Source organism: Agrilus planipennis, unplaced genomic scaffold (genome assembly GCF_000699045.2).
Source record: "Agrilus planipennis isolate EAB-ADULT unplaced genomic scaffold, Apla_2.0 scaffold51, whole genome shotgun sequence".
Classification (NCBI taxonomy): Eukaryota; Metazoa; Arthropoda; class Insecta; order Coleoptera; family Buprestidae; genus Agrilus; species Agrilus planipennis.
Genome location: NW_020438915.1, coordinates 569,570 through 583,029, shown reverse-complemented (window position 1 = coordinate 583,029; position 13,460 = coordinate 569,570). Strand labels below are relative to the sequence as shown.

General features: G+C 33.1%; 5 protein-coding genes across 5 annotated transcripts in view; 4 read left to right on the top strand and 1 right to left on the bottom strand.

Annotated features, from left to right (window-relative positions):
* The first annotated feature begins 318 nt into the window (after positions 1-318).
* Positions 319-6,253, top strand: LOC108733007 (DNA damage-regulated autophagy modulator protein 1-like). The gene is made up of 8 exons (XM_025973598.1): positions 319-428; positions 1,061-1,174; positions 1,443-1,564; positions 1,645-1,880; positions 2,117-2,282; positions 3,154-3,371; positions 5,276-5,492; positions 6,003-6,253. The coding sequence occupies exons 2-8, from the start codon at positions 1,086-1,088 to the stop codon at positions 6,194-6,196; spliced, it is 1,242 nt and encodes a 413-aa protein (XP_025829383.1). The 5' UTR covers positions 319-428; positions 1,061-1,085; the 3' UTR covers positions 6,197-6,253.
* Positions 6,254-6,655: 402 nt separating this feature from the next.
* LOC108733008 (DNA damage-regulated autophagy modulator protein 1-like) lies at positions 6,656-9,840 on the top strand. The gene is made up of 6 exons (XM_018464028.2): positions 6,656-6,766; positions 7,399-7,512; positions 7,781-7,902; positions 7,983-8,218; positions 8,455-8,620; positions 9,492-9,840. Exons 2-6 carry the CDS (start codon positions 7,424-7,426, stop codon positions 9,710-9,712), a joined length of 834 nt encoding a protein of 277 aa, XP_018319530.1. The 5' UTR covers positions 6,656-6,766; positions 7,399-7,423; the 3' UTR covers positions 9,713-9,840.
* Positions 9,841-10,627: 787 nt separating this feature from the next.
* The window catches only part of LOC112904186 (DNA damage-regulated autophagy modulator protein 2-like), a 15,492-nt gene continuing 12,659 nt past the window's right edge, over positions 10,628-13,460 (top strand). Inside the window, exon 1 of the mRNA XM_025973607.1 lies at positions 10,628-11,062. Within this exon, the coding sequence (XP_025829392.1) occupies positions 10,977-11,062 (86 nt within the window). The 5' untranslated portion in view covers positions 10,628-10,976. The remainder of the gene's footprint in view (positions 11,063-13,460) is intronic.
* On the top strand, positions 11,917-12,732 carry LOC108733087 (NADH dehydrogenase [ubiquinone] 1 alpha subcomplex assembly factor 3). The gene is made up of 4 exons (XM_018464139.2): positions 11,917-11,975; positions 12,045-12,156; positions 12,210-12,268; positions 12,326-12,732. Exons 2-4 carry the CDS (start codon positions 12,088-12,090, stop codon positions 12,666-12,668), a joined length of 471 nt encoding a protein of 156 aa, XP_018319641.2. The 5' UTR covers positions 11,917-11,975; positions 12,045-12,087; the 3' UTR covers positions 12,669-12,732.
* Positions 12,796-13,392, bottom strand: LOC112904187 (DNA-directed RNA polymerases I, II, and III subunit RPABC2-like). Its single transcript, XM_025973608.1, has one exon. The coding sequence runs from the start codon at positions 13,271-13,273 to the stop codon at positions 12,878-12,880; it is 396 nt and encodes a 131-aa protein (XP_025829393.1). The 5' UTR covers positions 13,274-13,392; the 3' UTR covers positions 12,796-12,877.

Genomic DNA, 13,460 nt, shown 5'->3' with positions numbered 1-13,460 from the left:
TGGCGCTTTATTAATATGACATCGAATCTGGAACCATTTTGAGGAAAGTGATTGATTTGTGGATGGAATAGTCTATCATTTACTGATACTACATGATGAATACGTATTTTTTAAAATATAAAATTTTATTTACAAATTCAAATAGGGATAAGTAATTTTTTTAAAATGGCACAGAATATTTTTTCTCAAATCGGAGAATAGAAAAATTAAATTTCCTTTCTACTTATATAGAACTGTTTATATCTGTTACCCGCAGTTTTTGAGAAAATAATATCGTGTTATCGTGTTAACCCAGATTACCGTTTTTGCGATTTTGTTTTTGTTGTCCCAAAAATATTCGTTTGACAAATTGGTTATTCGATGTTTATTTGAAATCATCAGCATTATACAAATGTACCCCACAGAAATAAAACAAGTTGCTTGTGCATGTAAGTAATATGTATTTTTTTTAACTGCCAAGTCACCTACTACTATTACTATTATACTACGAATCCTTAGTAGAAAAAGCACTTGAATCACCGACATTGGTGCCTTTTTGAGAGTACCTATGGGGTGGTGTCACGGATTTTGACGCACAGAAGGACTACATTTTCTAAGGAAAATTTTAACGTATATTTTCTGCCCAAATTGTTAGGAAATTTGCGGTTGAGTAATAGAAGCAAATAATTGCTTAATATGACACCACAAGTAAAGATCAAGTTTTGCTAAATATGTATGAAGATAGCGTTATTGGTCATGGTATCGAATCTCATCTCCTCTTCCAATCCACTTGTTTGGGAATTCTGCATCAAGGCCATTCTTTACAATTTTACAACCCTCTCAAAACGCTCGAGTGACCTATTGCGTTATCATATCTGTTGGTCCAGAGTATATGGCAAATCTTTCAAACATTTCTGGCAAATCGATTGGCAGAAAATGCGAAAATTTCTTAAAAAATGTGGTCCAACTACATGATGCCACCGCATACATTCAAAGACACTTTGTTGATGATTTAAAAGTCTTTTCTGGTTGGAACCATATGGTAGGTACTCACGTGACGGCTTTCCTTGTTTCGTTGTAGATAGTAGACAGTTTCCAAAAAGGAAATGGGAGTTTCATTGGGCAGAATTAAATTTAAGGTGCATTATTGGCCGACACTCACTTTCATATGGTTTGTGGTAACTTTTGTTATCTCGTAAGTACACAATTATGCTACTAATGTGTTTTGACTTTTAAGAGGAAGACGAGCGAAATATGGGCAAATAATTTTAATAACGCATAAGTTAATAATAATTGATTATAATTATTAAAGGAGGGTATCTTCTTTTGTTTTTCAGTTAAATAAGTAGATAATTTTATAATTAGACCACACAATTTATTGACTGGTATTTTATTGGCGCTACAATAAAAGGTACCTGCGACAGATTTAAATTCAAATTGAATCTCAATTTGTACATTTTCAGATACGCAGTAGCTCTCTATCACGATCACATTTACTGGCTCTTCCCGTATATTAGTGATACAGGAGATTTAGCACCCGAAAGCTGCGTTTTCGCTCAATTTTTGAATATAGGGATAATATTTTGTAAGTTATTTCAATAATCATTAAACTAAAATTCATCACCTACGTCACATAAAATAAAAGTCTTCTATGTCTATTTTAAGTATCTGTGACCGTTTATGTGAGGTATCGGGAAGTAGACGCGGTAATTAATGGCGGTTTAATTAATAGTCCGGCGACAACGAAATTAAATATTGTTGGCTTATGTCTGGGTTGGTTAAAATGCCTAGGTTTAAGTTTGGTAGCTAATTTTCAACTGAATGCTGACTATGTTAGTAAATTGCATATTTATGCGGCAATGGTAGCATTCCTAATTGGAGCAGTGTATTGCATTTTACAAGTGAGTAGATTGTAATTACTATTAATGAAAAAAAGGAACAAACAGCGAGAAAACAACGAACTTTCTTACTAAATTACTTCAACTCCTCTTCTTTATTAAACAGCACAGTGTTGTGTAGTTTATCGTCTGAAGAGGTCAACAATAAATCGTTGACGAAACGTCGCGAGTAAAAATTGTGGTATTCATTTTAAATACATTATTTTTTGGTTTAATATTGTGACAAAAACGTTTTTCAGACTGTAATTTCTTGGAAGTACGTAATTCTATATCGCAATGCGACTACTGGCACGTCTAAATTGGCATTTTCCATGTTCTCCTTTAGGGTGTTTTTAGTGGTTTCGTTTTTTGCCGCATTCATTAGTTATAAAGTATGTGCGTATAAGGCGGCGGCGTTATATGATGGTAAGTTCTTTCTAGATATATGTATGTATATGTAGAATGACCTAGGAAACAGTGTTAAGCGGAAACAAAAAGGTTTAGGATCCCAAGAGCAATTCACACCATGTAACAAAATTTCCTCAAACAGGAACATTGAGAAAAGAGAATAACAAACGTAAAAGAACATCTAAGTAGTACTACCATATCGATCGCTGCCTTCGGCATTCGTTCACAATAGAATTGAAAAAGAAATAGGCGAGATAGATTCTCAGACATGAAGAATTTGTTAGAAACATATATTAGTGGCAGAAGTTGGAGTTAAAAGGAACAGAGGTAGACCTAGATTAGATTACTATTTGCAAATAGTTAGAGGTTTAGGTTACTCCAGGAACGAGAAAACTGGCTTAAGTTAGGAAGAAATAGAGGTGCGTGCCCAACCAGTCTTCGAGCTGAAGTTCTTGTGATCTAATAAGCTTTACCTCAATGTCGCTAAAACAATGTGTCCATATCACCTTTGCTGCATCCGTTAATCCTCGACATTCGAGACGAAGGTCGACCAATACCTAGCGTGGAATCACACAAGTATCTTAAGATTGATTGACCTTATATAACACTAAAATTTAGGAGAACATTTTGGCGATCATCAGGATAGATGATTTGAGGCAACTACAAGTACCAGAGCATGGAATATTTAACCAGATCATTTTTGAATCTAAAAGTCTGGACAAAGTAGGAAACTACAAAAGAATATTTGGTACTGATCATACTCTGTACCTACATATGCATCTCTTGAGGTTTGACTTGCTTCTTCTTGACACCATTTCCTAGGTTACTCGTTATATTACAATTTGTAAAGATAGCGGATTTTTTAATTAACATTTCTGTTTATTTTTAGCCAAAGCGGTGTATAAACAAAATGCCCAAGGAGAACTAGTCCTTGTACTGCCAAGACAATACACTCCTGACATTGGAGGTTTCAAATATAAGGTAGCATCTGCATTTTCCCAATGGATTGTAGTATTAATAGAACTATTGTATATTGCCACTTTTACGAAAGAATTCAGGAACATGAGGTTTAGAGAAATTAGATTTGAAAGTAAATATTCACAAATATAACAAGGTCAGGTGTGGTTCCCAATTCAAGTACAATACGCACTTATGGATTCATGACGATTAATTAATCTAATTACACAAATTAAGTTTGTTCTTTTTATTTTATAAGTATTTATTTCAATAAAGTGTTATTCAAGGATGTACCCTGTACTTTCAGTATACATTTTTATTTGTCGGAAATGTATTGGTCCCAGGAAGCTGCCTGTGAGCTAATGATGTGAGTAGTTCTTAGGCTTCTGGCTTACCTGAATTTTTACTTTTTTTCTGATTGCTTTAACGGTTCAATATGTTGTGCAAGGTCTGATACAGATTACTTTACTAATTTTCTAAACTATATCTTGTTTCAAATGCATCTTGGAATTTATCGAAAACGTTTTGTTACAAANATACCAGTATTTTAGTTTTACTTTTATTTATTTTCATACAGTACTGATATGTCAGTACCGCTTCCATTTTATTTAAAGCTATCTCTAGGTCCTCCTTGCTAGATGCTAATACTGCCATATCATCTGCAAATCTAAGCATACTAATCTTTTTCCCCTGTATATCTATTCCTACGGTTGTACTGTCTTTAATTATGTTGATCGCGTCTTCGATGTATAGATTAAAAAGTAGCGGTGACAGTGTGCATCCCTGTCTGACTCCCATCCTAATATTTACTTCTCTAGAAAAAGAAGATAGAAAACTGAAAAAAAAGGGGACAATTAAACTAACTCAACATGGCTCTCTTGGGTACATATTAAAATATATATTTAGTAAATCTATATCTACTTATAGTTATAACTCCCTCTCGGGAGTTTGCCTCTTTCAACTTCCTCTCGAGTGAGAAATACGTTCCCTTGGTGTGTTTCACTACATGTATCCATATCAAAAGTAGATAGGTACGATACTTTTTTCTGATTTCAGGGGTCATTTTAAAAGTATTGTACCATCCCCCGCTTGGTTTTCGCCCTCGCTTTCGTCTCAGGTGGCAATTTTCAGACGGAGGATATTAAAATACGGGAACAAAGCTATCCTCGTCCGGAAGTTTGCCCCCCTCAAATACAGGATTCATTTAAGATACATTTTACACCTAAAAGTATCCTATACTTTGATAAATTTTATCAATACCTCTCTGAATTGAAAGCTCTGTTCAAAGATCAGTTTTATTTTTCAACAGGTATTAACAATAATGAGATTACCCAATAAATATGAGCGCGATTTTCGATAAAACTGATTGATAAGATAAAGAGGCTGTTTTTATATTGCAATAACAGGTTGTATTGTTGGAGTAAAATATCGTGTTTCTATTGGAGCTTTAGGTCTCTCACTCATCGTTTCCAAAGATTATTATTGGGCAAGGATTTTCTGACGTTTTGCTGATGAAGATTTTTGCTGAAAAGTCGAGGGATTGATTAATTCTTCAAAATTTAAAAAACAGAACTGCTTCGTCATGAAAAATTTTACTTAAATAAATAATGAGATACAATAAGATAGAGACGGTAGGGCGGGGAATTACAAAGGATATAATGTAGGTCTTCATTAGGTAATAATCACGACTCTACACTACAGCAGAGCAGCTACCTGAGGGTAGTTTGGGTCACTCCATACCCCTCAATGAGTACGAGAGAGTAAGCAATAATGATACATATTGCTTTCTCTTGGTTTTTTTCCCTTTGAGCTGCGGGACGCTCATTAGAAAATTTTCGTAAGTAATATTTAGGCTGCGAGAGGGGTTTCGCTTGCCTACGGGATGGAGGAGTTTGCTATGGGAGTGGAACAGAGAAGAAAACGAGAAAGCAATATGGGTCATTACTGTCCACTCTCTCGGACTCACTGAAGGGTATGAAGTGACCCAAACTACCCTCTGGATATTGCTCCATGGAATGGGGCTATGTTTATATATATTTTTTGATAAAATTTAATACGAACGTACAAATGTAATTTTAATGTTAATTTTTATCAATCTTTTCCAGAGTATAATTTCGCGGCACTATTTAGCTCCTAATCCCAATGTGACTACTGGTAATTTTAAATTAGGACGTAAAACTTTCTACTTTAGAGTGGTTTTGTCAGTTTTGTTCCTCCCCGTTTACTTTATTTGTACAGTATGTGGGGTTTTGGCAATAACGCAATTTACAGGTAAGTTTTATCGTATTTCTATACACAGTGCTCTAGGAAATAATGTAAAGTAAAAACAGGGATGTATAGATATCAAGGGTTGTTCAAAGCTTAAATTGTAATTCACGTCATCTAAAATAGGACCTTTGAGAAAAAGAAATCACAATTTTGAGACTATCAAGAAGTTCATCGTTTTAAGAGAGAAAAGATGGGAAAGTTTGCCGAAGAAAAAAATTTGAATGTCAATAATGTACCATTAATAGTATTGGAATTTATTGAATTCGACACAGTGTTTTTTCAAAATTAAAAAAAGTCTTTCTCAAGACTGGGACTTTGAATTTCATACAGGGAAAATCGGCGAATACAATTACTTTCAAGGAAAACACCCTGTCATTTATCAATTCTTGCTTGACATCATCTCGTAGGCCACTCATTATTATGTCACTATTTTAATTAATAATGACGTATTGTTTTCACGCAATGCTATCGTAATAATTCTAAACATTTCTAAAAATTTCTGCTTACTTATAGGCGATTCTGTAATTTATTGGACCCCTGATGATGGAGGTTTCGAACTTAGGCTGGCAGCGGTATTTGCAGAATGGATTTTAGTGTTAATGGAACTATTGTATATTGCCACTTTTACAAAAGAATTCAAATACATGAGGTTTAGGGAAATTGGGTTTGAATGCAAATATTCAAAAATACAACAAGGTCTAATGTAGTTGTCAATGCAACTAAAATGCACACTTATGAATAAATGACAATTATAACTAAACTAATTAACACCTTAACAAAACTACATATTTATTGTNCATAGAATCTCGTACTTTTTATTACACTTTTAAAATCTCCGTAAAAAATAAATGGCGCTTTATTAATATGACATCGAATCTGGAACCATTTTGAGGAAAGTGATTGATTTGTGGATGGAATAGTCTATCATTTACTGATACTACATGATGAATACGTATTTTTTAAAATATAAAATTTTATTTACAAATTCAAATAGGGATAAGTAATTTTTTTAAAATGGCACAGAATATTTTTTCTCAAATCGGAGAATAGAAAAATTAAATTTCCTTTCTACTTATATAGAACTGTTTATATCTGTTACCCGCAGTTTTTGAGAAAATAATATCGTGTTATCGTGTTAACCCAGATTACCGTTTTTGCGATTTTGTTTTTGTTGTCCCAAAAATATTCGTTTGACAAATTGGTTATTCGATGTTTATTTGAAATCATCAGCATTATACAAATGTACCCCACAGAAATAAAACAAGTTGCTTGTGCATGTAAGTAATATGTATTTTTTTTAACTGCCAAGTCACCTACTACTATTACTATTATACTACGAATCCTTAGTAGAAAAAGCACTTGAATCACCGACATTGGTGCCTTTTTGAGAGTACCTATGGGGTGGTGTCACGGATTTTGACGCACAGAAGGACTACATTTTCTAAGGAAAATTTTAACGTATATTTTCTGCCCAAATTGTTAGGAAATTTGCGGTTGAGTAATAGAAGCAAATAATTGCTTAATATGACACCACAAGTAAAGATCAAGTTTTGCTAAATATGTATGAAGATAGCGTTATTGGTCATGGTATCGAATCTCATCTCCTCTTCCAATCCACTTGTTTGGGAATTCTGCATCAAGGCCATTCTTTACAATTTTACAACCCTCTCAAAACGCTCGAGTGACCTATTGCGTTATCATATCTGTTGGTCCAGAGTATATGGCAAATCTTTCAAACATTTCTGGCAAATCGATTGGCAGAAAATGCGAAAATTTCTTAAAAAATGTGGTCCAACTACATGATGCCACCGCATACATTCAAAGACACTTTGTTGATGATTTAAAAGTCTTTTCTGGTTGGAACCATATGGTAGGTACTCACGTGACGGCTTTCCTTGTTTCGTTGTAGATAGTAGACAGTTTCCAAAAAGGAAATGGGAGTTTCATTGGGCAGAATTAAATTTAAGGTGCATTATTGGCCGACACTCACTTTCATATGGTTTGTGGTAACTTTTGTTATCTCGTAAGTACACAATTATGCTACTAATGTGTTTTGACTTTTAAGAGGAAGACGAGCGAAATATGGGCAAATAATTTTAATAACGCATAAGTTAATAATAATTGATTATAATTATTAAAGGAGGGTATCTTCTTTTGTTTTTCAGTTAAATAAGTAGATAATTTTATAATTAGACCACACAATTTATTGACTGGTATTTTATTGGCGCTACAATAAAAGGTACCTGCGACAGATTTAAATTCAAATTGAATCTCAATTTGTACATTTTCAGATACGCAGTAGCTCTCTATCACGATCACATTTACTGGCTCTTCCCGTATATTAGTGATACAGGAGATTTAGCACCCGAAAGCTGCGTTTTCGCTCAATTTTTGAATATAGGGATAATATTTTGTAAGTTATTTCAATAATCATTAAACTAAAATTCATCACCTACGTCACATAAAATAAAAGTCTTCTATGTCTATTTTAAGTATCTGTGACCGTTTATGTGAGGTATCGGGAAGTAGACGCGGTAATTAATGGCGGTTTAATTAATAGTCCGGCGACAACGAAATTAAATATTGTTGGCTTATGTCTGGGTTGGTTAAAATGCCTAGGTTTAAGTTTGGTAGCTAATTTTCAACTGAATGCTGACTATGTTAGTAAATTGCATATTTATGCGGCAATGGTAGCATTCCTAATTGGAGCAGTGTATTGCATTTTACAAGTGAGTAGATTGTAATTACTATTAATGAAAAAAAGGAACAAACAGCGAGAAAACAACGAACTTTCTTACTAAATTACTTCAACTCCTCTTCTTTATTAAACAGCACAGTGTTGTGTAGTTTATCGTCTGAAGAGGTCAACAATAAATCGTTGACGAAACGTCGCGAGTAAAAATTGTGGTATTCATTTTAAATACATTATTTTTTGGTTTAATATTGTGACAAAAACGTTTTTCAGACTGTAATTTCTTGGAAGTACGTAATTCTATATCGCAATGCGACTACTGGCACGTCTAAATTGGCATTTTCCATGTTCTCCTTTAGGGTGTTTTTAGTGGTTTCGTTTTTTGCCGCATTCATTAGTTATAAAGTATGTGCGTATAAGGCGGCGGCGTTATATGATGGTAAGTTCTTTCTAGATATATGTATGTATATGTAGAATGACCTAGGAAACAGTGTTAAGCGGAAACAAAAAGGTTTAGGATCCCAAGAGCAATTCACACCATGTAACAAAATTTCCTCAAACAGGAACATTGAGAAAAGAGAATAACAAACGTAAAAGAACATCTAAGTAGTACTACCATATCGATCGCTGCCTTCGGCATTCGTTCACAATAGAATTGAAAAAGAAATAGGCGAGATAGATTCTCAGACATGAAGAATTTGTTAGAAACATATATTAGTGGCAGAAGTTGGAGTTAAAAGGAACAGAGGTAGACCTAGATTAGATTACTATTTGCAAATAGTTAGAGGTTTAGGTTACTCCAGGAACGAGAAAACTGGCTTAAGTTAGGAAGAAATAGAGGTGCGTGCCCAACCAGTCTTCGAGCTGAAGTTCTTGTGATCTAATAAGCTTTACCTCAATGTCGCTAAAACAATGTGTCCATATCACCTTTGCTGCATCCGTTAATCCTCGACATTCGAGACGAAGGTCGACCAATACCTAGCGTGGAATCACACAAGTATCTTAAGATTGATTGACCTTATATAACACTAAAATTTAGGAGAACATTTTGGCGATCATCAGGATAGATGATTTGAGGCAACTACAAGTACCAGAGCATGGAATATTTAACCAGATCATTTTTGAATCTAAAAGTCTGGACAAAGTAGGAAACTACAAAAGAATATTTGGTACTGATCATACTCTGTACCTACATATGCATCTCTTGAGGTTTGACTTGCTTCTTCTTGACACCATTTCCTAGGTTACTCGTTATATTACAATTTGTAAAGATAGCGGATTTTTTAATTAACATTTCTGTTTATTTTTAGCCAAAGCGGTGTATAAACAAAATGCCCAAGGAGAACTAGTCCTTGTACTGCCAAGACAATACACTCCTGACATTGGAGGTTTCAAATATAAGGTAGCATCTGCATTTTCCCAATGGATTGTAGTATTAATAGAACTATTGTATATTGCCACTTTTACGAAAGAATTCAGGAACATGAGGTTTAGAGAAATTAGATTTGAAAGTAAATATTCACAAATATAACAAGGTCAGGTGTGGTTCCCAATTCAAGTACAATACGCACTTATGGATTCATGACGATTAATTAATCTAATTACACAAATTAAGTTTGTTCTTTTTATTTTATAAGTATTTATTTCAATAAAGTGTTATTCAAGGATGTACCCTGTACTTTCAGTATACATTTTTATTTGTCGGAAATGTATTGGTCCCAGGAAGCTGCCTGTGAGCTAATGATGTGAGTAGTTCTTAGGCTTCTGGCTTACCTGAATTTTTACTTTTTTTCTGATTGCTTTAACGGTTCAATATGTTGTGCAAGGTCTGATACAGATTACTTTACTAATTTTCTAAACTATATCTTGTTTCAAATGCATCTTGGAATTTATCGAAAACGTTTTGTTACAAAAAATAAACGCTAATTAATATGCTAATAAAGGTATCATAATTAAATTATGCAGGTCATTAAATTTTGCGTTTTATAATTTTTCCTTTTTATCTTACAATTGGTTACTCAAAGCGATTATGTGAAACGGAATTTTGCTTTTCATATCAAGTAATTAGCCATTAAACCATTGGATTATCAATAAACAATAAATTCGCTTACTAATTTTCTAATCATTCAACGACGGTAAGTATGTACAGGGCCGCACTAGGACTTTTCCAACTGTGCAACTTGCTGGTCAAGGTCTCCTATAATTGAAATATAAAGCTTTGACCATTTGTATCTATGTATGTACATATATATATATAGATTCAAAGCTTCTGGTTGGTGTCGATGTGAATAGAGTTAATAAGAGTGTTTTTTGTCATTAAATTTTTTTTTGCGTTTTCGTGGAAACCCCTAAAACTGCTGTGTAAATCCGACCCTGGGTGTGTACCTGTTGTATAATTACAGGTATTTCAAATTTATTTGGTTGTCATTTTAAATCTTGCGTCAGTGAAAATTTTTGTTAGTAGATACATTATTTCACTGCTAGCGAACGTTTATTTATATAAAATTGAAGGACTTACATAGAGACGCGCCATATGTCCTTATTCACGGTTGTTTATCTTAACAGATAATCTGTGTTTGCAGTAAAATGTAAAAAAAAATTAACCGAATTTTGTTGCTTACACTTATCCAAGTTCAAAACGATATGATCCCAGCTTTCCATCAAAACCAAAGATAAGTCGAACCAACATAATCGATAAATATCTTTAGAAAAATTCTGCTATTTATTAAACTCGACGAATCTAACGATATTCACCTCGCTTTCGTTTGTGAGGCTGAATAATTTGCAAAGAGAAAATGGTTTCGTTGTGCGGAATTAAATTTAAGGTGCATTACTGGCCAATATTCATCTTCATTTGGTTTGTGAAAACCTTTGCTATCACGTAAGTACGCAGTTGTGCTATTAATGTTTTCATCAATTCAATTTGATTTTATCAGTTGTAATATTCCAGCCGAGTGTAATTGAAAGTGGAGGATAAGCGAATACAAAAAGAAACATTAAAAGTGAAACTTAAGCAAATAAATTTAATTTAATAAAGCGGTAGTGATTCAAACGTTAGCTATCAAGATAACAGTTCACAAAAAATACATTATTTCGTTATTTAATCAAAAAAAGTCAGTTAATTGTCTTCTATCTTTCTAAGAGTCCATTCGGTATTCGTATAATTTTTCTGAGGGACATGGCTCCTCATCCCCTAACTAATTAGGTATCTATCTAAATTATGATTGACTTTCAGTGAGAATTATACATATTTAAGTGTTCTTCTATCACCATAAGACATATTTTGAAAGTTTTTTTCTACGAATCGCCGAAGTTAATGTTTTTGTGCTATCAAATTTAATTAATGAATACTCATTAACAAAATATAATGTCTCTTGAACAACTTCTTCAGGTAAAATTCCTTTTGCAGATTTATTAACCAGAATTTTTTTTTAATTTAAATTCGTCTTGTTAGCACATTATAAGACACCCTGTACAGTTTAGTTTCATAAAAATTGAGTGAAAAAATATTTCGAATAATGTTAAACATTTGAAAAGTATAGATAGGTATGCTGCTACTAGACAGCATTGATAAATTTTATCAAAAGTTAATTGATAATGCTGTGATTACAGCAAAAAAATTTAATTTTTAAAGATATTAATTTTTTAAGTACCTTTCAATACCAATATTTCAGTCTTCGAGCTGAAGTTCTTGTGATCTAATAAGCTTTACCTCAATGTCGCTAAAACAATGTGTGGTGCTTATTTAGAACCGTTTATCGAGATATTACAAAGATAAATTCAAGGCTGTTAAGGTATTTTAATTGATTATTACTTACTTCAAACAAAACGAAAATGGTTGTTTCCCCTTTTTATTTTTTTAGATATATTTCACAAAGCACTGTGAAATATAACGACCAAGAGAGCATGAAATCCACAGTTTCTATTCTAAATAACGAACTTGATTTGGGTCTTATGATAAATAGTTACAGCGAGGTAATTCATGTTGTATGTATAACCAACATTTTTGATTAATTGTTTATTCACAGGTTGGTTTTAGATTAAATAACGATTTTACAATATTAGGACCTGTTATCTTATTTCCTCGGTACGTTGAGGGCCTATGTAAGAGATATGTTTTGTAATAATTCTCCTTATTTTATAGGTCTGCTCTCTCTTGGAACGTTGGAAGTATAAACGACATAACAGAAGAGTCATTAAGTTTATTTACAGTACTGGAACCTAAGATTGATCTTCTAGTTTTAGGTACAGGCGATAAAATTGAAGATACATCTTTTCACAAGAAAATATTTCCTTTTCTCAAAAAGCATAAGATAAACTTAGAAATTCTTCCAACAGATCAGGCTTGTTCTACCTTTAATTTTTTAAATTCTGAAGGGCGGTACATAGCAGCAGCTTTAATCCCTCCTACTAAGTTTACACCAACTGATCATGAAGTATTTGATACAAAGCAAAGATATCAGAATATATATGAAGTGCAAGACTAAATTTGTTGACTTTACCAAACTCATTATTTATTATCATTAAATAAAAGATATTTACTTTTTCATATATTGACCTTTAATATTAACTTCAACTATATACAAAAAATATGTATTAATTGATTTAGTCATAATAAAAAAGTAAAGTCTCTCAAATGTTAAATTGATGTTGAACATTCTTTCTCAATTTACATGTATGTTGTGAAGGCAGATTTTTAATGATCTATTATTATCAATTCATCAATACCCCAATCTTCATAGGAATTATCTGGCAAGTATCTTCTAATGATAATAGGTATTTTGCGTTGCTTCAGTTCTTTCATTGCTATTTGAAGTGGGTCAGTTTCACCTTCTAACTCAACCATAACAGGAGCACACATTGCTATCTGCAATGCTCTGGTTCCTAACACTCTGGCTCTTTCATATTTTGTCATATACTTTGTTGTAATCCGTTTTGATTTTGGTACACCGCCACCTGCCTGCCCAGGAGCTAATATATCTATATGGTCACCTTCTTCTTCAGGTTGTTCAAGTTCTTCAATGTTTTCGTCGTCAACGTCATCGTCAAAATCATCGCCCACATCATCTCCTTCAAACTCGTCATCTGCCATGTTATAATTGTTACTTTTGCTTTGTAAATTTGCTTATTTTTATTAAGAAAACCTGCACAACTTTGTACAAGTCCTCCTAACCGTATTTTTAACGAACTTTGACATACCTTTGAACTTAGACTTTGAGGTTGTGTTCGTTGTGTTGCTCAGCTTATCTATAGTTGTTTAGATAGAATCATAGATAAGG